At 52.0% G+C, this 21,295-nt stretch overlaps 7 protein-coding genes across 7 annotated transcripts; 4 read left to right on the forward strand and 3 right to left on the reverse strand.

The window, feature by feature from the left end:
* Positions 1 to 3,127: 3,127 nt before the first annotated feature.
* Positions 3,128 to 4,628, forward strand: CABS01_13621 (tat pathway signal sequence; the record flags this gene model as incomplete). The annotated part of the gene is made up of 2 exons (XM_060546963.1): positions 3,128 to 3,690; positions 3,827 to 4,628. 2 exons carry the CDS (start codon positions 3,128 to 3,130, stop codon positions 4,626 to 4,628), a joined length of 1,365 nt encoding a protein of 454 aa, XP_060394787.1.
* A 1,526-nt stretch (positions 4,629 to 6,154) lies between these two features.
* CABS01_13622 (uncharacterized protein) lies at positions 6,155 to 7,507 on the forward strand (the record flags this gene model as incomplete). The annotated part of the gene is made up of 3 exons (XM_060546964.1): positions 6,155 to 6,567; positions 6,668 to 6,749; positions 6,839 to 7,507. 3 exons carry the CDS (start codon positions 6,155 to 6,157, stop codon positions 7,505 to 7,507), a joined length of 1,164 nt encoding a protein of 387 aa, XP_060394788.1.
* A 1,979-nt stretch (positions 7,508 to 9,486) lies between these two features.
* CABS01_13623 (uncharacterized protein) lies at positions 9,487 to 9,756 on the reverse strand (the record flags this gene model as incomplete). Its single annotated transcript, XM_060546965.1, has 1 exon — positions 9,487 to 9,756. One exon carries the CDS (start codon positions 9,754 to 9,756, stop codon positions 9,487 to 9,489), a length of 270 nt encoding a protein of 89 aa, XP_060394789.1.
* Positions 9,757 to 10,583: 827 nt separating this feature from the next.
* CABS01_13624 (uncharacterized protein) lies at positions 10,584 to 11,446 on the forward strand (the record flags this gene model as incomplete). The annotated part of the gene is made up of 4 exons (XM_060546966.1): positions 10,584 to 10,975; positions 11,051 to 11,104; positions 11,170 to 11,265; positions 11,320 to 11,446. The coding sequence occupies 4 exons, from the start codon at positions 10,584 to 10,586 to the stop codon at positions 11,444 to 11,446; spliced, it is 669 nt and encodes a 222-aa protein (XP_060394790.1).
* A 759-nt stretch (positions 11,447 to 12,205) lies between these two features.
* Positions 12,206 to 15,609, reverse strand: CABS01_13625 (uncharacterized protein; the record flags this gene model as incomplete). Its single annotated transcript, XM_060546967.1, has 3 exons — positions 12,206 to 14,527; positions 14,576 to 14,730; positions 14,781 to 15,609. 3 exons carry the CDS (start codon positions 15,607 to 15,609, stop codon positions 12,206 to 12,208), a joined length of 3,306 nt encoding a protein of 1,101 aa, XP_060394791.1.
* Positions 15,610 to 16,315: 706 nt separating this feature from the next.
* On the reverse strand, positions 16,316 to 17,794 carry CABS01_13626 (spastin; the record flags this gene model as incomplete). The annotated part of the gene is made up of 1 exon (XM_060546968.1): positions 16,316 to 17,794. One exon carries the CDS (start codon positions 17,792 to 17,794, stop codon positions 16,316 to 16,318), a length of 1,479 nt encoding a protein of 492 aa, XP_060394792.1.
* A 592-nt stretch (positions 17,795 to 18,386) lies between these two features.
* On the forward strand, positions 18,387 to 21,005 carry CABS01_13627 (uncharacterized protein; the record flags this gene model as incomplete). The annotated part of the gene is made up of 2 exons (XM_060546969.1): positions 18,387 to 19,619; positions 19,680 to 21,005. 2 exons carry the CDS (start codon positions 18,387 to 18,389, stop codon positions 21,003 to 21,005), a joined length of 2,559 nt encoding a protein of 852 aa, XP_060394793.1.
* Positions 21,006 to 21,295: the final 290 nt, after the last annotated feature.

Consider the following 21,295-nt stretch of genomic DNA (forward strand, 5'->3'; position numbering starts at 1 on the left):
CCGAGGAGTATATGGAGAGACGTACCTTGCCTTGCCCGGGGATTGGATGGCGCTTACCTAAGGTACCGCTTGCCGGGCCTGCACTGTGTACCTGCGTTGTTTCCCAGCACCAACATGAGGGGCCTTCGTACCTGCCTCGCACCCAACGACTTGTCAACCCAACAACGCCGTCGAAGAGCTGTCTCCTTGCTTGGCTTCCGTGTGATCAACGATCAGCAGAACCGTCCATCGGGGATTTTCTTTATTTTGGATTCTTCATCATTTCTTTTCCCGTATCTCTTGTATCTGTACTTGCTAACACTCGAGGTTCCTTGCTCCTCGCGTTCTCTGAGCCGACTACCGGTAGCCATGCAGATCCAATCAAGAAACCACAGGTTTACGATAACGTCGCCTTTTTCGAAGAAAGAAGAACACGAAACAACGATTGTGAAGGACAGAGTACTCGAACCAAAGTGCCAAATCAAAGCCAAGGCACACAGGTCGGCAATTGTAGAAACACTAGGAGGCATCCACCCGAGTTTCAATAAGACATCTTTCCCATGCCTTTTTGCGCAATGCCTACTCCGTACCTTGCCTCCTTGCTTCTTCCCACTTTTGCAGCTTACCATAGACACTCACTACCTACGGAGTATCATGTACTAAGGTTCTCGCGCAGTGCTTCCCAAGGTTGGGTTTCTGCCGTTGACAACCCCCTCACTGTCTCGCTCATTCGACCAACGCACAGCGCATTGCGCACAGCTCACACAGCTCACAACCTTGAAGCTCGCACAACACAACTTTGGCATGACCTGGCATAGGAGCAATGCAAAGCTACTGCCTTCTCCCCCGCGTGCGAACTTCCGTTCCTGATCCGATGGAAACCACCTTCTCCAGTTAAACGAGACCAGACGCGGCCAATGCTCTCTCTCTCTCCGCCCTATGCCCCAACGCCCCAACCTGATGCTCACTGCTCCAGCCTCCAGCTCTATGGCCCGGGAGCAGTCGCCTGTCCTCCCGCCTATGGAGCCACCACGTTAGGGGAGCAGAGCCGTCGTGGGGTGCGACCCAACGCTGAACCTGGCAGTCCGCCGAAACATGCCACTTGCGGTCGATAGGCCTCTCGCTTCCGACCAAGACACGACATTCTTTACAACTCATTGGAGCCTGCCTGTTGTCTCAATCATTCCACATCGTTACCTCGCGAACAGAAGACCCCAAGAAGGAGAGAAGCAGAAAAAATAAAAATAAAAAAAGATTTGGCGGTCACCAGACTAGCAAGGTCCCGACAAGTCTTCAGACGACTGCGAAGTATCCGTACGGGATCAAGGGAACCAGACAATCAGAGAAATAATTAGGCACTCGAGCCAAACTAAGCCACCCTGGTCTAGCTAGGGACCAAGGCACGAGTCCACCTGTGTTGGTGTACGGGCGAGGCGTTTACCAACAAAGGCCGCGTTTCTTTGAGCGTCTCTCTTGTTGGCTTAGTCGTTTGGCATAGATCCTAGGGCAGAATTACTCCCATATCACACACACATCCACCGTATATCGTCATATCCGCGCTTATTTCAAGGATCCGGATCATCCAAGTTCAGAGAGCATCGTGAACAACCGACGAGCGGCGGCGACATCTGCGAGCACTCCGAGAGTCGAGAATAAAAGTGCCATACATAAAATTGCTATTTACGATGTGCAACTCAAGCACGCTATCGGCCCTGGCCATCAATGGGTCTGGGCTCTGGGACGAAGGACGAGGGTTATGGGTTACTGGGATGGATCCATGGGCTCCGTTCACCCCTCCCCCAGTGACCTTTCCCCGCCGCACCGGCGCCTTACGGACACGTCCATCGCTCGGGAGGCCGACCATCGCTCGCCCATTGCCAAAGGACGACCACGGGCCATGCTCTATGCTCCTTGTTCCTGGCGCCCGTCCGCTGCGCTCACGGTCATGTCCACTTGCACCTCCCACCACCTGAGAGGTACATGCCAGCGTGCCTTGGCCCGGTTGCACACTGTGGGACACGGGGAAAGGGGACAAGAAAGGAGTGGAGGTGGAAAGATACCTACAGCAGAGACGGCGATGCAGAGAGAAAGAAGGAGAGAGACGCGGAGAGAGAGAGAGAGGGCCAGCCAGTCAGTCCCCTTCCCTCGTCCATGAACCCAGCCGCGCACCTCACCCTCACTTCCAACGCCCAAGTCTACACCCCCTTTCTCTCTCAGCACACACCCAGCCCCACCCATCCTCTCTTCTTTCTCTCTCTCTCCTCTGCCGCTTTCTCCTTCTTTCCCGCCCAGCGTCGTCGCTCTCTGCGAGTTCAAGGTGTGAGGGGGAGTGTCGTGAGTGAGTCTGGTCCTCCTGCTGCGGTACGGTCTTCTGCCCCTCCCCTCCCTCCTCCTTCTGGCTCCTTCATCCTAGCGACCTGGTGGTGCAATACGACCAATGAAGGCTGATGCTCGTCCCCGACCAGCGCTTCTCTTCCATTTCTTTCTGGCAACTTGTTGGAAAGGGCCGTCTGGACTGTTTCGCCCATTGCTGGACTTTTTGGGTCCTCTCCCAAACGTACTCTGTCTCGAGCCCACAACTTTTTCTCTCTCACTTCAGCTACACCTCGATTCAAAGCACAGCATTCAAGCGGAAGGGTAAAGACAGAGAAAAAGAGTTGAATCCGGCCTGGACCTCGACAGCCCTGTTGATCATCAGTCGACTAACCCCAAGGCATCCTGACCGTTCAACACCACCACCACCACACTCACCACATGCTGTCGGCTGGTCCAGCTCGGAGCTACTAGGTACACCCGCCCACAGACACACCCCTGCCCAATTGCTGCTCCTCCCCAAAATAATATTATTTCTCGCCCGGAGGCTTGTCTTTGCGACTCACTTTCTACCTGCCCATCTGCCTACCACCTTCGAACAACAACACACGATACCGCCGCGTCTACGAATCACTTCACTTTCACAATACTCCAGCCAGGGACAAAGTGTTCGACACTCGTTGTCGAACCTGTTTAGCATCGGTAGTTGGCAATGGCCTCTTCAAAGGTATGCCCGGAACCGGGATTCCAACCCATGCCCTGCCCTGCTTAGCTCGCTCCCGACACGCATCTCAACCCAGTCTTGCTTGCTGATCACTTCGTCCTCATTCAGGAAATGCAGCAGACCACAAGGCCATTGAACCAACACCGTCCCTCTCTATCAACTGCTTCCTCTTCCGGGCTTACCACACGACAATCCCACTCTCGCACCAACTCCCATTCCATCCTCAGCGGCGCTCTCAATGCCAACCACCGTGTGACTCGCCGCAAGTCCATGACAAACACCGCCGCAAACGCGGCGGCCATGGCAGCGGCAATCAAGGAAGTGGGCGGCGACAAAGTCACGCCCATTGCCGTCAGCTCTCGTAGGAACACTGCCTCAAAGAGTGCTGCAGCCCGCGCCGCCATCATCGGGAGTCTTCCCTCGCCCCCAGCGAGTCTGCCGACGCACAAATTCCACTTGGATGGAAAGACAGAGATCCACGAGAGCGCTATTGAGGATGACCCAGTCATCGGGTCAGCCGACGAAGGCGATGATAATGCTCAAAAGGCTCGTATTCGTCGCGCCAGCGATGGTCAGCCTCTCGTAAAGGAGGGCAGGAAGTTCAACCGCATCGAGCTCAAGTGCGAGACGTGCGGAAAGGGATACAAGCACAGCAGTTGCCTGACCAAGCATTTGTTCGTTTCCCTTCCCCTTCCCCTTCCCCAATTCCCTCATTCCGTCCCAAATATTGTCGCGTGGGTTTCGAGACTTGCATGCCGCGTTTCCAACATCAGGACTAGTCGAGCAGTCTGTTGACTCATTTCTGATCAGGTGGGAACACACTCCCGAATGGTCTCTGACATCCAAGCTGCTTATTTCCAAGCATCAGCAAGTCCAGCTCCTTGAGGCTGCCTCTGTCTTGTTGACCATGAACCACAAGGAAGAGGGTGATGCGGCGACGCCCCCGGATTCCGCCAAGGATTTCCCTAGTGACCAAGAAGAGTCGACTTCTCCCGCTGCTTCTGGATATTCAGACGAGCGACACAGCTCTGCCGATACCACCCCACCTCCTCAATTGGAGGGATTCTCGTCGTCGGATCGTTCGTTCGCGAAGCGGTACGGGTCCGGAAGTGGATTCGGTCGTTCATACCAGTCTGCGCCGTCCATCAACCCTCTCGTGACAGGCAGCATGCCACGTGGAACAGGATTTTCTTCACACTTTCGTCAAACCAGCCAGGACCAACGACCGCCGTCGTCAGGAAGAAATGCCACCGGACAAGAAGATCAGGATCTGGCAGCGGCTGTGGAGCTTCTTAGTTGCAGCTTCAACAGCAACAACGGAAGAACAGTGCAACTTCCAGCGGACGCTCCTCCTGTGCCCCCGCTACCGGCGCAATATCTCGACCAGGCGGCATCTTTCTCGAGTGCTGGGTTCAGCGCAGGTTTCAGTGCCGGATTCCTCAACAGCTTCCCTAGCAGGCAGCCAGAGAGCTTCACACGAGGCGAGGTCCGCGGCTCCGATGTCAAGATGGAAGACAGCGACAGCGTGATGGACGATGATGACTTTGACCGCCGATCTCGATCTCGAAGCGACGAAGATGACGACGGCGTCTTCGGACGTATGGAGGAATAGCGAAACTCCGTTCCACGATTGATGCCGACGATATCTGAGGAGATGAGTACATAACGAAGAGGGAAAGTGAGGGAAGGATGTGTTTCTTTTGTACCACCATATACTAAACCCTGTAAATGAGGTGGTTCTGTCTCCGCCGCCGATCTCTCAGCACCAAGGAGTGGAGGGCCCGGTCTTGCATCATGATCTGGCCCAGCAAGGCAGGTCGATAGGATGGGATCGAGATTGCAACTCCACGAGGTTAAAGTGAGAGACGGAGAGGGCGTCGAGCGAATGCCCAAAACTGTCAAGCTGATGGTTCTGACGAGACAAACGAGTGCGATGCCCCAAGATTGGCCGCGACGCTCAGTGTTCGGTATGGAACCAGCATAACGAAATGAAATGAAAAAGATAAAAAGTTCAAAAAAGAGCCTGGTTGATATTCGCCGGTGGTGACCTGTGTGACCTCTTGTCTGGATGAACAAGAGGACTACTGATCGCGACAAGGTACTTGGGCTTGGAGCGTGGCTAATGTTTACCAACGATGATGGCTGAAGTGACGAGGCAAGCTGGATGGTGGTTGGTGTGTTGGAACGCCAGCAGCAACCTTAACCAGGCACACCCGGAGCTTTGCTCCCGAAAGGCGAAGATTTGCATGTGAGCTCATCAAGCTTTGAAGATCACACAGACAAGACAGACACCAAGCAAAGCAGACGGGGAGGCAAAGATAAGGTAAGGCCAATTTTTGACAAGAGTATAGATAGCATCCTCCTTCCCAAACCTTGGAAAGCTTTGGGGGTGGAGGTTCGCATGTATTAAATATTTCTAGAGCGGAAGGGGATTATGGAGAAAGTTGATTCGAAAAGAGAAAATTGAAAACAAAGAGAGGGAAAGAAGGAAGAAAAAAACGATGGAGGAAAAAGTCTGCAATTACGGATCATGGACGGAGCCAGTAGAAAATATCTATCCTTAGGAGCCCGCTCACAGTGGAGTTTTCCAGCTTCGCTGGGCGGGCTGCTGAGGCACGGCGGCGGTTGTTTGGTGGCCGGCGGTGTGGGGAAGGAAGGTAGGTAGACCACAGTAGGACTCGAGAGTTGAGAGAAGGAGGACCCGTTGGTGGCTCTTTCCGGTTGGGTTTTGTCCACTGTTGGACCACACAGCTTACCTCACCAGCTTCCGCGAGCTGCTGTTACCCCAGCGACGTCACCTTTACCCGTCCGGACAGCTTCTTTCTCCACTCGGCATCATAGGTAAGGTAGGCCACTGTCCACAATCCACAGCAGCTGCCCTGGGCGGAAAAAAACGTACAGGTCTCACATTTTCTTTCCTCTTTGCCCTTGTTGATCTCATCGTGTCGCAAACCGCACATCGCAAACGGCTGCTGCTGCTCATTTCTCCCACAGCCGCACTACCTTCTTTTTTCTCGCTTTACCCCTCTCTCACGTCTGCAGCGCGCATCGCCAATCCCGACTTCGAGGTTCTTGTTACGAACATAACACGTTGTCTCTTCAATCAATACTCACACGCGCAAGCACAGCATACCCAAGATGCCCACGTTAAGACGCAGAAGAGAGGCATCGCGCCCCGTCGAGGAGCCTGAGGTCGACGAAACGACGTCCAACGCGATCGAACCCATCGCAAGCCACCTCGAGCGGCTCGATACCGCGCCTGACGGCAAGATCGAAGCTCTAGCTGTTGTCAACGACGCGACAGAGGTAGCGGAAGCAAAAGAGACACAGGCACTCCAAATTAGCGAGAGGGATCGCGACCACCAGCACCCGCGGAAGCAGCGATCGCACCTCCCGAAAGCGCTGCAGTTCCCGCTTGTCACGGTGTTGAGCTTCAGCATCTCAAGTCTGTGCTACAGTTTCCTCAGCGAGTGGAGCCGTGGAGAACTGGCGGGGATCTCAAAGAGCTTGGACACCTGGGGCGAGGTTGCAACTTTGGCTGGATGGCGCATGTGAGTTACCTTGGGAATCACAGAGTTGATCTTTCTGGGAGGATCGCTCGAGGACCGGGCATGGAAAGGTATCTTTGCTGACAATCGCGACCTCGTGTAGATTTGAGCTCGCCCTAGGTTGGTTCGGCAACTTTGATAGCTACGATCTCGCTGCGCTCAACCTGCTCGCGCATGGTCCGCCGGTACGTTCTGCTCCGACGAGGAATGATGATGACGCCAGGCTTGGGACAGTCAACTGTGCAGCTTTTGCTAACACGTACTTTGCGTCTAGGTCTACCTTATCGCTACCTTCTACAACATCAGCACCGCCACGGCCATCTCGGCTCTGGGCATTGAGATGCTGTCTACCTTCCTGCCCTTCCAACTCCTGAGGCCTTTGTCGGGCGCGCATGCCGGCGCTAAGAACGTCGCCAACCGCGAGATTCTCACCGACATCCCGATCCAGATCTACACCACTATCCTGTCGGCAGCCATTTACAGCCTCACCCTGTTTACTGCTTACAAGACTTACCTGCCCACCACCCTCGTGGTCTACTTCCAGGGGCTGCCGAGCCTTGCACCCGCCTACACCACCAACTTCCTAGCTACGTTGCCCGTGACAGTTGCGTTTGGCGCTGCAGCAAAGTCCTTCATCTTCACGCCCTTTGTCGCGACTGGCGAGACTTCCGAGGACGAGAAGCTGGCCGAGTTCGACCCTGCGACGGCCACGCTTGGCGAGACTCTGGCGTGGAACATTTGGGGCTACACAACGCGGGCGAAGGTTGTCATCCTGCGAACCGCGGTCGCCATGATCGTCACGGGTGTCAACACCTACCTGCAGACTTTCATGACTGTCAACGGCGTCGAGTCGTACGGTGCGACTGCTTACTCCGGCGCCTGGGTCGCCGCGGCATTCTTCACCGGTATCGGTCTTGCATTCGTCGGTGGTGGAGACTCATGAGCGGGGATTGGGGGATGTATACCTTGCTTTGCCTCGTGACCAAGGCGAATTCTACCTTGGCGAGGCGGACAGCAGATGCTGACTGTCTAAGAAGAGGAGTTTTGGGGCTTTTCGAGGCCAAGGGTGGTCTCTTTCTTTTTTGTGTTGCTATTTGGGGAACTTTGCGCGGCTTTGGAAAGGAAGGGGAAGTTGCTTGCTTGGAGGCCCGATGATGCACGTCAAAAGGTTGTTGCTGCAGCTGTCTTGCCTAGTGATCCATCCAAGTCGATGTATACAAATCTTTTCTTGCGTTATCTCTTTTCTTTGTCTATGTCTCGAGTAGTGTATACATCTTTTTGGTCTTCCTGTTCTTCGTGCGTCTTATCTGTCTGGCAGCTTCGTATTCGCCCGTGATACTGAAGTTACCCAGGCCGAGACCTTTGTCAAGACAACATATCTCAAGCCAATATCGCAGGGAGGTTGGAGACCGAAAATCTGTGACGTGATGATTTTCGCGATTGTTCACCTTTGCCTAAATATGGCATGCATACGTTCTACACTCGTGACCCTAGTACACCACACTTTGAACAAGGAAGAAACCCCCCCGCGTTCCTCTCCCCTCCCCCTTGCCAGAGAGTCAGCCTCGCCTGGACAATAGAGTCGAGGGACTAGTCCCAATCAATCGGCTTCGTGCAGGAAGCTAGCGGAATTTGTTTCGTTTCGTTGTCTTGGAATTTTTTGGGACGAATACCTACAGGGGAGAAGGGGAGAGAGGGCTGTCTGATGTCTCTGGTGAGTGGTCAGGTTAGCCGACGTAGGGCTGAAAAGGTGGGGAGGTGGGTAGTGTAGGAATGACGGAGGAGGTTTCGGTCAAGGATAAAAAGCAGGATATTGGATTTTGGATTACCAATGCGGGCTCGGTGTACCTGACGCCCAGGACTGGTTGAGCTGGGGATGTTTGAGCTTGGATTTGGTGCCTTTGGGTAATGTGATTCTCCAGCCTGGTTGGGATTGCCTTTTTTATCGCCTGCGCGGCTAATTGATGGTTCTTCCCTGGGGCTGGGTAAGCCTGGCAAGCTGGGCAAGTGGGTGACGAGATAGAATACCGATCAACAAAAGATTACAATACTCACTACCTACGACCTATTTATTATTCCTAGCTACCTTATTCTTCTTCCTTATTCTTTCTATCTATATTTCTGCTATTACTTATTTCTTTTATCCATTCACTAGAGAATACTCTCTAAAAAGTACAGGAATAAGATTAGCAGGAAAAGAGGTGGGGTATATAGAGCGGCAAACGATCATGTCACCCACTTGCTGGGCTACGGATCATTCGGGGGGAACATGAGTTCCAGGACATGGCAACATTGACAGTTGTAAAGATCTGTCTTAAGTGAGGCGGACAAATAATATGCAAGCCTCGAGCAGAGTGCGGCGCAAGATGCAGGCGCAGGGGTTGTAGTTGCAGGTGCAGGCGCAGGCAGGGTGGATAATAAAGGAGGGTTTCCAGGTTCCTGGATTGAGGTGTCACGGTGTCGGTGGTGGAACTTGACGTGAATATCCTCTTGCTCGGAGCTTGGGCTTACTGCGTAGAGACTTCATCCCATGACATCCATGACCACCTCTGTCCGGATTTTTCCTGATTGAGATGATTTGCGCTGGGGCTATGGGCTAGTTGGGTTTGGCGAACCATACCGAGAGGATTATCGACCAGGGTTTATGTCGCCTCTTGTTCTCCTTGGGATACCTACCAAGATGGGATGGATCATGGGTACGGAGTACTCGTTCCCAAGGCAGTTTTCGGTCACTTTTTCGTTTTTGCTTTTTTCTTTATCGGGGTGGAGGAGTGAGGGGGACGGGCGGGCAAAACGGGTGACGGGCCTGCGGGATTCAACTGAGACAGTGAGACATTGACTGAAGTCTTGTTTTTTTTCTTGCCTTTTTTTACTCGGCCACCTTGCGTATTTGCTTGCATGCTCGCCCGCGGCACATTGTACCTATCTGCACGTAACGTGGATTTTGTACGTGCCATTGAGACTGCTGCTGCCGCTGCCGCTGCGCGCCGCGCCTGGGGTAAGGTAGATCAGGGCTCGCGGTCGGATTTGCTCTGTTGCCCGGACGCAGGGCGGCGGCAGGGCGGCAGGCAAAGGGTCAGATCTTTGTCGTTGCGCGTAGGGGGCCACTCCCATGTACCGTAGCATTGCGGCTGGAGCTGGAAGCTGGCGGCTGGCCCAGCTGGGGGCAAACAGGAAATGAATCATCGACATTGTGTGTGCTGGGACAGCTGGGTAATGGACGGGGTTTAGGCTGCCGCGCCAGGACGTCGACGTCAAAAGAGATTTGGGAAATATTGCACCTACCTACCTGACTACTATGCCGTGCGAACTTGACGCGGCTGTTCGGGTCATGGGTGTGGGGGGTTGGGCTTTTGGGATTGGGGGGGGGGTGGTAACTCCGGGACTGGGGATTTACCGGGAAAACGACGATCAGTAGATCAGCTCTTGGGATTATATCACTTTTTGAGCAGGGGGTAGGTGGGAGACACGGGAGATGGAGTTTGCCGACCTATTCTATGTAGGGCGAAAAGGAGGAGGGAAGTGGGTGTTCAGGCACACCGCGGGGGAATATCGTCGCAGACTCTCGTATCGTCCGCAATTTTCATCTTTGAGTGACGGTGGTGGACCGGGGGGCAGGAACTCATACTTGCAGTTTTCCTTCAGCTTGTTCCGGTCGGACTCTTGATTGGGAAAGTGATGTTTCGATTTTTGTTCATGGAGCGGCTGAGGCTGGTCTCGTTTCTTTGCTTGTCTCCGGTGGGCATTCTGCCCAGCGTGCCGGGCGGACGATGCATGGTGGTGGTTGATCCAGTTGGAGAGGTAAGGTAGGTATGGAGAAGTCGGGGCAGCTTTTTGCTGTTTTGTCGATATATGATCTTCAACGGACCGCCCATTTTCCTCCCGGGTGTACATGGCATTTGGTATGTTACCGCCGAGCTTTTAGAGTTATTTTCACATATCCCCCTCAGTGGAGACCATTCACAGTCATCTTTCCGGGCTTTTTAGAGTCCCTTTTCACTGAGATATAAGACGGACCGATGGCTCCCAAGTCCAAGCAGTCGTCGAGGAAGGGCAAGGAAGCCGCTGCTGCTGCTACTACGGCCGCTCAATACGAGTACTACGATGAGGTTTCTCCCGCTGGCACGACGGGTAGTTACTATGCCTCCTCGTCGACCACGGCTACGACCGGACCTAGTCCTCTGACGGAGTATGACGAGACGCCCGGTGCGGCGGCGGCAGCGGGGACGACTACGGCTGTCGTCCAGTCCAAGTCGATCCGGAGCGAGGGCGAGATCGTGTTACAGGGCCCGCTCGAGGTCGCTGGTTCTGTGAAAGCCGGGGGCAACATCACGCTGAACGGGGACTTTGATGTGAGGGATAAGGTTGAGGCGTACGGGACGGTCGATGTCAATGGGAATTTGGTTTGCGAGTGAGTACCTTTATCCTTTTTGGAGAATAAACATACGCAGACATGGGCCGTATGCTGATATCATGGCGTGAATAGTGGGAAGATGAAAGCATATGGCAATATTTCAGTGGTGGGGTACATGTCTGTCGGGTAAGTTTGTGTTTGAATATGCCGCAATAATCGAGAGAAGACGGCGCTGATACATGCAATGGCAGTGATAAGGTCAAAGGTTTCGGAAAGTTGAGGGTCATGGGAACGTGTGAAGTAAATGACCTCGAGATATACGGGAACACGACGATACATGGGTTCTTGTAAGTTGGTCCATCTCTCTCTCAGAAGCCTTTAGTTTTGACATGATGTTGCAGGAAATGCAAGAAAATGCTTCTGTATGGGTCCCTCACAATCGTGGGTCCGAATTCTGGGTATCACGTTGAAGAAGAAGAGAAGATTTGGGGCGCGATTATAAGTCGCGAGGAAGATACGAGTTGGTGAGACTGTGATGCTTAATGCAGTTACAGAAACGGATGCAATGAGGTCGGCCTGAGAGCTGGTTGAGAGGCCTCAGATGCCTCCAAACGGTGGGTCGGATGTCAGGGTGTTAGCTTGTCGTTGGGTGTTTTATGAGACGGCGTTTGGTACTGGAGTTGACACGGAATGGCGGCATTGGTGGGAATACAGCTTGAGAGGCATTCTTCTAATTATAGAAATGCAGATCCGGAATGGAATTTTGACGATTAAACTTTTCTGCTCGTGCTTGCGCGCCAATGAAGACACCAGACTCCCTCTTGACCGTTGTGAAACCCTATTTTGACCTGTGGACCGTGTGCTAGAATCACAGCGAGTGGGTGACAGAATTTGTTTGTATCTCTATGATTATGATTACTATCATTGTTGATATATCTTTCTCTTCTCCCTTCTTTGCAATCTATAAGGAATATATGTTGAGAAGTAGAAGAAGCGATTACATGTAAGATGCCAGTGATAGCGTAAGAGGCGATGGAAGTACCTTAGTATGTTGAAGCATTGGCCGACATGCCAACCTGTTACCCACTTACATGGCCACAATGAGGGGCAGAAACCGAGATGTGACTGCATTGCGACATGCGCTCGAGTAGGCTGGCGATGCCACTACCCTTGACGAAAAGGTCTTCGGCCTCATTGACCCCGTTTGCAGTCGCGCAATGATGTTTACGACTTGCCTTTGGGCTAAATCTGGTTCGTTTCGTAAATTGACATTACTACGTCTACAATCTAATCCTCCGCCTCGTCGCCTCCTCGTCCTAAACGCTCCGCCAGCATCCCCTTCTGAGCTTCGATAAGTTCGTCTAGAGTGACTTGCAGCGAGCCCGTGTTCATTCTCTTCTCTGTCCTTCCCGCCCGCTTATACGCATTGCCGATGAGGGTTTTAGCAAGAGTCTCAACGTCACGGCCACTAGCCCATCCTCTCGTTTGGCCGAGCTTTCTGAATAGACGGTAGACTGTCTCCAGCCTCTCACCGTTTGAACCTTTCACTACCACGATGTCGATCTTGATCTTCTGGACCTCTTGCCTCAGATGCTTGAGACACGCGTGAGAGTTCATGGCTTGGAATGTGATGTGTTCCGGGAATCTACTACGCAATCCAGGATTGATTCGTAAAAGGTATTCCATCTCAGCGGTGTATCCGGCCAGTATGATGACCATGTTATTTCGATAGCGCAACTGGGTCATTGCGTCGACTAGCTCGCCGATAGCCTCTGCATGTAATACGGAACCGTTTGCCAGGCGATATGCTTCGTCAATGAACAAGACCTTGCCAAGACCAGTCTCAAGGGTGCTGCGAACTTTCGACGCGGCCCCCTCAAAGTACTTTCCAACAAGATCACTGACTGAACAGACCACGACCTCGTCTGTGGATAGCAGGCCCATGTCGAAGTATAAGCGCCCTACTTTCCGAGCAGTCGCCGTTTTCCCCGTACCTGGTGGACCCTTGAAGACGAAGGCCCATGGGACATGGGGTCTGGGATCAATGTCCCAAAGTCGCATACCGTCGACTAGGTTCTTGTAGCCTTCGAACTGCTCAATGATCTTTTGAAATCCGACGAAACCTTCAAAGAGCTTGGCACGATTTCCGTCAGCTTGCAATGCCCGGTCCCAATCCGGGTCTATGTCGCCAGGCTCTATGGCAAATTGTAAAGATTCTGATTTGTGGTCTGCGAATCTGATTCGAGCATTGATCCGGACTTTCGCTTGGTAAAGTAGATTCTCAACATCTCCCGCATTCCCGAATTTCGGGTTAATGCGCATACGACTCAAGACTTGTCGAGACACTGCTGCAGCATCCCTTGTCATGTCGAGGCCAGATTCAACCACTTTCAGATCCATGATCCCGCACAGTTCATCCTCGCTGTACGTGTCGAAGCGCAGCGCAGTCTCCTTGGGAAATCGTCTCTGGAGCCCAGGATTACCGTTGTTGAATAGCTGTATCATCTGAGACTCGTAACCTACAAGTATGATGCATCTATCCTCTGGTTTCGCCGAAACATTCGCGACGATGGTATCGAGGACGGCGATTCGATAAATATCTGTCTTGTGGCCAGCGTCTTGTTCGCCAGGATAAAGCATGTGTGCATCGTCGATAATCAACACGTTGCCTTCAGCTTCCTCAAGAATGTCCTTGGTCATCCTTTCAGATTCTCCTATGTATTCGCCGATCAAGTGAGATGGGTTTCTCAACATAATCTCCTTTCCGGAAACGAGCCCAAGGTCAGTGACAATCTGGCCGTATAGCTGCGCGACAGTCGTTTTGCCTACTCCAGGAGGTCCAAGAAATAGCCTGTTGAGGCCAATCTCAATGGGCCTCATCCCTAGAAGCTCACGGCGGTAGTTGGTCTGGGCAAAGTCGATGATGTCGCCACATTCTCTCTTGACCTTTTCCAGCCCAATCATATCCTGAAGCTTCTTCCACGACTCGTTCTCGTTTCTCAGATCTTTCGGATCCGGGCCCAGGAAATCAGCTGAGGTGAAGAGGCTTTTCTGGTCGTCGGTCTCTCTCTCATTCTGCCTAGGTTGGCCCGGAAGATACCCTGTGAGAGGACTTCCAGTCGAACCCTGTGTAAACCATTGGGCGTGTGCTTGTTGCAGTCGGAGAGCTTTCCTTCTGCGCACATCATTGAGTTCTTTCTCGAGGTGATGAACGTTTGAGAATGAAGTCGAATTCCGCTTGCGGGCCACTCGTCGTACCAAGGCACAGAGGCCAGGGTCTTCGGACCCCCCTTCGATTAACATGCCCCTTTTCTGTATCATGCGCAAAGCGATCAGCATCAGCTCCTCTTCATTGTAGTCTGGAAGAACTAATGGGCTTTGGAAAGCCTCTAAGGCCTTCTCATTGTCTTCCATAGATTCAAGTAGAGACTTGTTTCGCGTCGAGATAATCAAAGTAGACACCGCCGCAGTCTCCAAAAGACTCTTGACAATACGCGATCTTTGGGCACGGGAGGCACCACGAGAGTCGCTACTATCACTATCGTACGAATCAGAGTCGCTGCTGTCTGAGGAATCTCCATTCTCCATGTTCTCGTCGTAAAACACAATCTATCAACCGTCAGTACCAAACAGCGCGTGGCCATGATAGTCACCTACTGTCGGAGACTTGCGTAATCTGGGGCGCTTGCGTGCCATGGACATATGGTAGGCGGGTCTGTACTCCGGGTCGGATGTTCTGAAAAAATTTCGACCGTTCACAGCTCCTATGGAATGGAGGAATCGTGCGTAGAGTTTGGCTATGGATTTCTTGCCTGTATGAAAAGTTTAGTGGTACATTTCCCCACCTCAAAAGAGGACTTACCTGTCCCATCCTTCCCATGGAGAACTAGATGAAGTCGCAACTTCGCCAGGCGGAACTTCGCTAGACAAGGGTCATCTACCTGACTCTCCTTGACTCTGGCCTTGACAGCAAGAAAATGAGCCTTCATGTTCTCCAGACCAACCATAGACATGATTCGATCAAGGTATGGGTTCCTTTCGTCGTCTTCACGTTTTTGTCTCAGCCATTCTAGCCTTGATGGCGACTTATCGTCGACATCCTCTGGCATCACTTCGCTGACCACGTGCTGGGCCCATAAGGACGCATTGTCAACTCTTTGGGGTCTCGTGCCATATTGTTCTTCTGATTCACTGCCGCTATCGTTGGCAGGAACCTTCCTGTGACTGCTGTGGAATGGCAAAGATCTCAGTGCGGCGCGTGACTGTTTAAGAGACTTTTTAGATTGAGCTTTTCTCTTTTGTGTCCCACGGATATGCTGTGTGCCATCTGAATCTTGAGACTTCTCCGTTTTCGAGGTGTTCCCGGCAGTGTCGTCCTCTTGTTCCTGGCCTGTGGCGTTCTCTGCGGCATTTTCGATAGACATGTGGCAGTTGCAAGGTGTTTCCCTCTTGATCTCCACGATGTTTTCGAGAGACTTTTCATCGTTGTCGCTCTGATAGGCTATAGTGGGTATGACCGCGGCATGCTGGCTGTGATTTTGGTTTTCATGAGTATTCTCCTTTTCTGAGTCATGAAGGTCTGTATCAATCGTTTGGACGGGATTTTCACTGCCTGACGATATATTCTCGTTCTTGAGGCCCTCATTTGGCGCCTGACGGCCGGTTTCCGCCTCATCGTCGTCCGATCTCATGTTGAAGTTGGGGAAATAGAGCTAAGATGGATGTTGTAGCATCCATTGCCCAGTTAAGGCGCGACTAATTGAGCTTTTGACGGTAGTGCGTGTTCCACTTACAATGACAACAGGTCGCAATTGATTCTGCTTCCTCATTTGACAGGACAAGCAGAAAATGAGGCAACCAACGGCACAGCCGCAGGCAGATTTCCAGAGGGGCGCAGCTGCAGGCAAGCTTTCGATAAGAAACAGACACACGCAGGCGGTCGATGAGACACAGTCCCATGCAGATTGCCTAAAGCATTGATTACAGCCTCAGCCGACAGCCATGTCAGCTTGACTTATCTCGCGTAAGCAAGTATCACGTTAGGGGTTTACGCCCAAAAAGCCGCAGCTTGAAAGTTGCCCAACGGAGACCTCTGTGATTCTCATTGGCAGAGGCGTATGTAGAGGCAGGGAGAAAACCTCCGCCAATGCCCAACTGAACTGCTTATCATCACGGAGTTGACAAAGTTCTTACTCCATGCCTGGTTTTATTTGCATATAAGTCTAATACAGAATGTAAGCACGATCTAAGCACGATCTGCTCCATTATTGCAACAAGGGCTTAATAATTAAGGCCCATGCTAATAGCGATAGTAGATCGTGCAAAGGTTTCAACCAATGTGCCTATTCCTAATATTTCGGAAGTAATGTTGGTGGCAAGGCATAGCTGTAGTCTGATCTAATCTTCGTCTTCTTCTCTTGGCGAACCCTCAACGTTTTCTTCCAATCGCCCCTCAAACTTTTTGAATTCGTTCGCACTTAATCTTCCTATGTTGGTTGCAGAGATCGTTTGAAGGGCTGAGGAGAAGTGTGCCCTCGTCAAGACACGCTCGGTCGTGTCCCTCGGCTGCGAATTTACACAGTTGGTAGCAGCCATGACGCAAAGATTCTTGAGATCCGATCCAGTGTAATTCGGAGTCAGTCTTGCAATTAAATTTGGGTTGATTTGCTGCAACGTCTCGCCCTCCAGTAGCAAGCCCAGGATCCCGGCTCTCTCGTTCTGCGTCGGAACTTTGAGGTGTATCTGCACGGGTGCACGTCGAAGAACGGCCGGGTCCAAGTCAAACGGCCTATTAGTAGCAAGCAAGACAAAGGGAGCCTTCGTGTCCGTAGTAAGGCCGTCCCATTCCATGAGAAACTGGTTCAGCATCGACCTGATGTGTCTCTTCTCGCCAGCTTTGCGCGTACCAAGCATTGCATCCGCCTCGTCAATAAAAACTATGCAGGGGTATAGTTTTCGGGCCAGAGAAAAGATTGCCTTTATCATCTTCTCGTCCTCTCCGTGACACTTTTGCCAGACTTCCGAGGTTGATATAGAGAGCATGTTGAAGTCTGACTGTTTGGCTATACCTCTAGCCAACATACTTTTACCCGTGCCCGGGGGCCCATAGAGAATAGAGCCCGTGACTTTATTGCCTTTCAGCACACCGCAAGAGAACGCCTGTGGCCGTGAGAGCGATAATGAAGTCACTTGCTCAAGCTTATTGATGATCGAGGGGTCAATAAAGATGTCTCGGTAGTTTGGTGGAATATTGTCTGGGGCATAGTGTGAGTAATATAGGAAGCATTGCAGGATATTTAGGTTCAGACCTGTATTGACAATGCATTCGAGAAGCATCCTCTGGAACCTTCCTTTGGCTAGGCTCTTCCACTTTCGCATCTTCCGAGCGTGACTGTTTTGGCCTGTACTACGCACAGTCGAATCCAAATCGCTGTCGTAGACATGACTTTGCTCCCTATTGTCGTTACCGTCCTCGTCATCGTCACTATCGCTATTGCTCCCCGTGGGCCTCCCTGAATGTAGGCGACGGCTTGAAGTAATCCGCCGACTTCGGCAGTCAGTTAGAGAGTTACACGAAGATGCATCCGAGATATCTGCAAGTATCTCATATGTAGGCTGCAGATGGTGATTAGCTTCTTGCACAGATTCATGTTGTTCGGCCTCATCGCAGATAGTAGCTTCATGCTCATCTGGATGTTCATCCTTGTTGATACATGGTTGCTGGTTCGTCAGATTTGATACTCGGTCCGTTTCCGGTATCTCGAAGTGGCCGCCGATTACTGGAGGAGGAACAGATTCGTCGGTCGAGTGATTGTACATCCCCAGCGCCGTAATGTAAACGCCGAGGTCGCATAGCTTAGCAATATTTCGAGTCATTTCTACTCTGTCCTATCTCCAAACTTCGAAGTTTCCCTCGCAAGCCTTCGAGGAGGGGCGTTGTAAGATATCCTTTCAGAGTTCAGTTCAGGCGACGGTGAGGCAAAGCTCCCGCCCTGTACAGCCTGCCTACTTGGTCAGCGCCCTCACCCACTCTGCGTCAGGCAGCAATGATATCTAGCCAATAGGCGGCCACAAACCTCAACTTGTGTGCGGGCTGGGGTTCTCCTGCAAGTGAATCAGCCGCAGCGGCGTTCAGCCACCATTATCGCCTTGCCGCCCAATTGAAAGTAGTTCGCCTGATCCGCCTTGGGAGCCTCTACTCGGTTTGGTCCGACGGCCCAGAAGAAAGACACAGAAATGGTGCGGTACCGATATGGTAATCGGATGTTTGTCGTTGGAAAGTGAAGAGCCCCGCGGTAGTACAGTTAGCCCTGGCTGGTGTGTGCAGACTTAAGAGGGCACTCTCATACTGAGCCTTCTCGGTTTCCTCGACTATTGTTTGCACTCATCTCTAAACAGGGTTGCTGCGCCATACCGATATCACGCCTATTAGTCTGAGGATTATGCCAGCTGCCGTGAAGCCATCATCATGTCTTCAGCGTCAGTGACTCTCGGCGGAGATATGGAGGAAAAGTCTGGTGTCGAAGGCCAGTCTTGCGTGACATCCAGTCCTCGGAACCCTCCCAATCAACCAGAATCTTTGCCAAAAAGCTTTGTACCAGTTCGGTCGGGGTCGAACCTCGAGCCCCTTAAGCTTCCGAGCCGTACCAGAACAGGGTCAGCCGTCAATAAGACCAAGCATCTTTTCCGTCGACTTCGGCGTCAACCGGTTGACCCATCTTGCGAAAAGGGTTCAATCGACTCCCAAGATTATCCTAAACCTAGGGGTGAGCCAGCTCAATGCGACTTCGATGAAGTTTTGAATGGGGTTCTGCCCCGAACGGAGGGTGCGGCCAAATATCCCGAGTTCGACGCCGCTGGATTATATGTCCTGTCCGAAGACGTTCTCAAGAACCTTTGGCATGCCGAAACAGTGCGATTGATGAAGATTGCTGAATCTCCGAGCACGCCACTTGAGTTTTCGAACAAGGAATTCTTCCAAGGAGATACGGAGAAGGGCTACCGAGACATGTCCAGATTATGCCAGAAAGTCTTGACAGCTATCACGATTTGCCTTCTCGACAACGAATGCATCAACGCACAACACTGTGGCCAACTGTCGAATCATAAACGGCTCTCCAGTTTCATCAAACAAGTCTCCAAGGGTCAGTGTGCTGCAGAGAGCGTTGCAAACATGGGTGACTCCGGAGCCCAGCAAGAAGCATTCTCCAGCTTAGCAGCCACTTACGAGCTGATCAACTACATATCAGCAGTCTTGACGAGATTGGTCGTTCAAACCTCGCCGGGTACTTACTGGCAAACAAATGTTCTAAGTGTTCTCATCAAGAGAATTACCAAGATCAAGTTGTTGTTGCTTGATCTACATGCGAACTCCGCGATTGCCGTTGGGGCAGCAGAGGCCGTCCTGTCCAACCTGCGCGACTCAGGGGATACGCGATTTGGAGACGGCGAGATGGACGAGGAAGAGGAGTGCGAAGAGTATATGCGAATGGTTGAGGCTAACGAGAAGGAGGGAACCGCGTCCTTCGAGGAAAAGCAAGTAGCGGCCCATTGTGTCGAGCAGAATAAGTTTCGGTTTGGTCTCAACTCAGCCCTGAGGCATGTGTTGATGTCCTTGAGATTCATCAACCGTTCTGGCCTACCAGCAACGGCGTTCGAAATCTGTGCTGTGGCTTATGAGACAGGCTTTGAAGGTTTTAAGGTACGTACAGTACTCACCAGAACTTGCCCTGCTTTCTGTGTTCTGAACTGTCTTCTGCAGGCTCTCCTTTTTCAAGATAGAGATCTTGAGTACTCGGCAACATCAGACCTTGATAATATGAACACTGCACACTCAGCATTCAACATCCTCAACCAGATAGTCATGCATCTTAAGCATACAAGTCGCAGTCAGGGGTACCCCGACGGCCTGAATACCACATTGCAATGGATGTATTGTGGGTCTGAAAACAGCCGGTGTGATCCCATCAACATCGATCTCGCAGGCCCTAGCCAATGTCTGCGGCTCAACTCCATGGACGAAGTCATCACTGTGATGGTACCACTGGCCATGACCTGCCCGAGCTTCCTGGCGAATTTCACCGGCTTCCGACATCTCATAGCCCTGGCAGGCTTTATCCAAGATGACGTCCAACCGCTCGCAGAAGGACAATTCGGGGCTTTCTTCCGTATGCAGACGAGCCAATTCGACAAAATGAGGAGACCAGACGTTCTTCATCTTTCAGAAGCTCTGGCTTGTGGCTTTTTTTCACGGTCCAAATTAGTGGAGAGTTCGCGTTCTCCTCCCCCGGCCGCACAATCCACGACGAAAGCACAGCAAGATGCGATGCATCAGCTCAATGAGCTTAACAAGCTAACGGAGTACATGGATGAGTGGGTTGTTGATGAGATGTGCGTAACGGTGCCATGCCCAGGATACGTTTGGGGCGTAATATTCACGGCCGTGTTATTTGCAGCTGGCGGCTTGGGCATCGGCTTCAGCGTCGGCGAGCGTATCAACGGTGTTGATCCTTCGAACCTAGCGACCTACCTGTGGGTTGTAGCTGCTTTTATCGTCTTGGTCGGCAAGAGCATGAAGGTAAAGGAGTGGACCTGGAACGACTTCCTCCGGAGACGGGTCCGCTGTTGCTCTGTATCTGAATTACAGTCAATCACTAGGATAGACGGCCAGCTCATCATCGCTAAGTTGTTACATGATGAACGGCGGGGAAGCGTACTGAACATCCGCGGCCCTTACAACTCAGCTTTCCTCAGAAGATCTACTGAAGGGTTCTCGATCGATAAACCCATCAGTTCGTCGACGCTCTTGATCAGCGGTTTGACGATGTTGAAGGTTGTCACGGCTAAAGGGTACGCCTTGGTGTGCCTCGACTTTCGAAGGGGAACGAATTTGAGAGTTATCGGCCATACCCCAGACCCCCAAAAGGAGCATCTGGTCTGTGAGCAAATCGATAGATTGCAATCCAGAGTTGGCGCGACTGCAGACGACGCGCAGCCTCAGACCAAGCATGCCTTTTCGAGATCCAGCGGGTTGAAATGGAAAAGAGTACTGGGGATCTACCAACAGATGGATGCCAAGTTTGTCTGAACGCGGTTGACTTTGATGCCAGCCGACATGGTCTTACTTTCGATTGACTTGGACAGATCCTTTGATTTGGACATGGTACGATGAGAGCTAATAGACTATGCTGCGTATTTAAATCTCAAGCCGTTGTTAGCGATTCATCTTTATAGTTGGTATGACAATCAAAGCCAGCGCCGTTTCTTCGAAGCGGAAATCCCAGCTCTCCAGGGAATGGTACATCCTGAGGAATGGTATCGGAAGAACACAAGAGATTTTATAGATACGATGGGTACCTAGAAGACAGTAGTCGCGAA

Source organism: Colletotrichum abscissum, assembly GCF_030869225.1.
Source record: "Colletotrichum abscissum strain IMI 504890 chromosome Unknown Scaffold_46.1, whole genome shotgun sequence".
Taxonomy (NCBI): domain Eukaryota; kingdom Fungi; phylum Ascomycota; class Sordariomycetes; order Glomerellales; family Glomerellaceae; genus Colletotrichum; species Colletotrichum abscissum.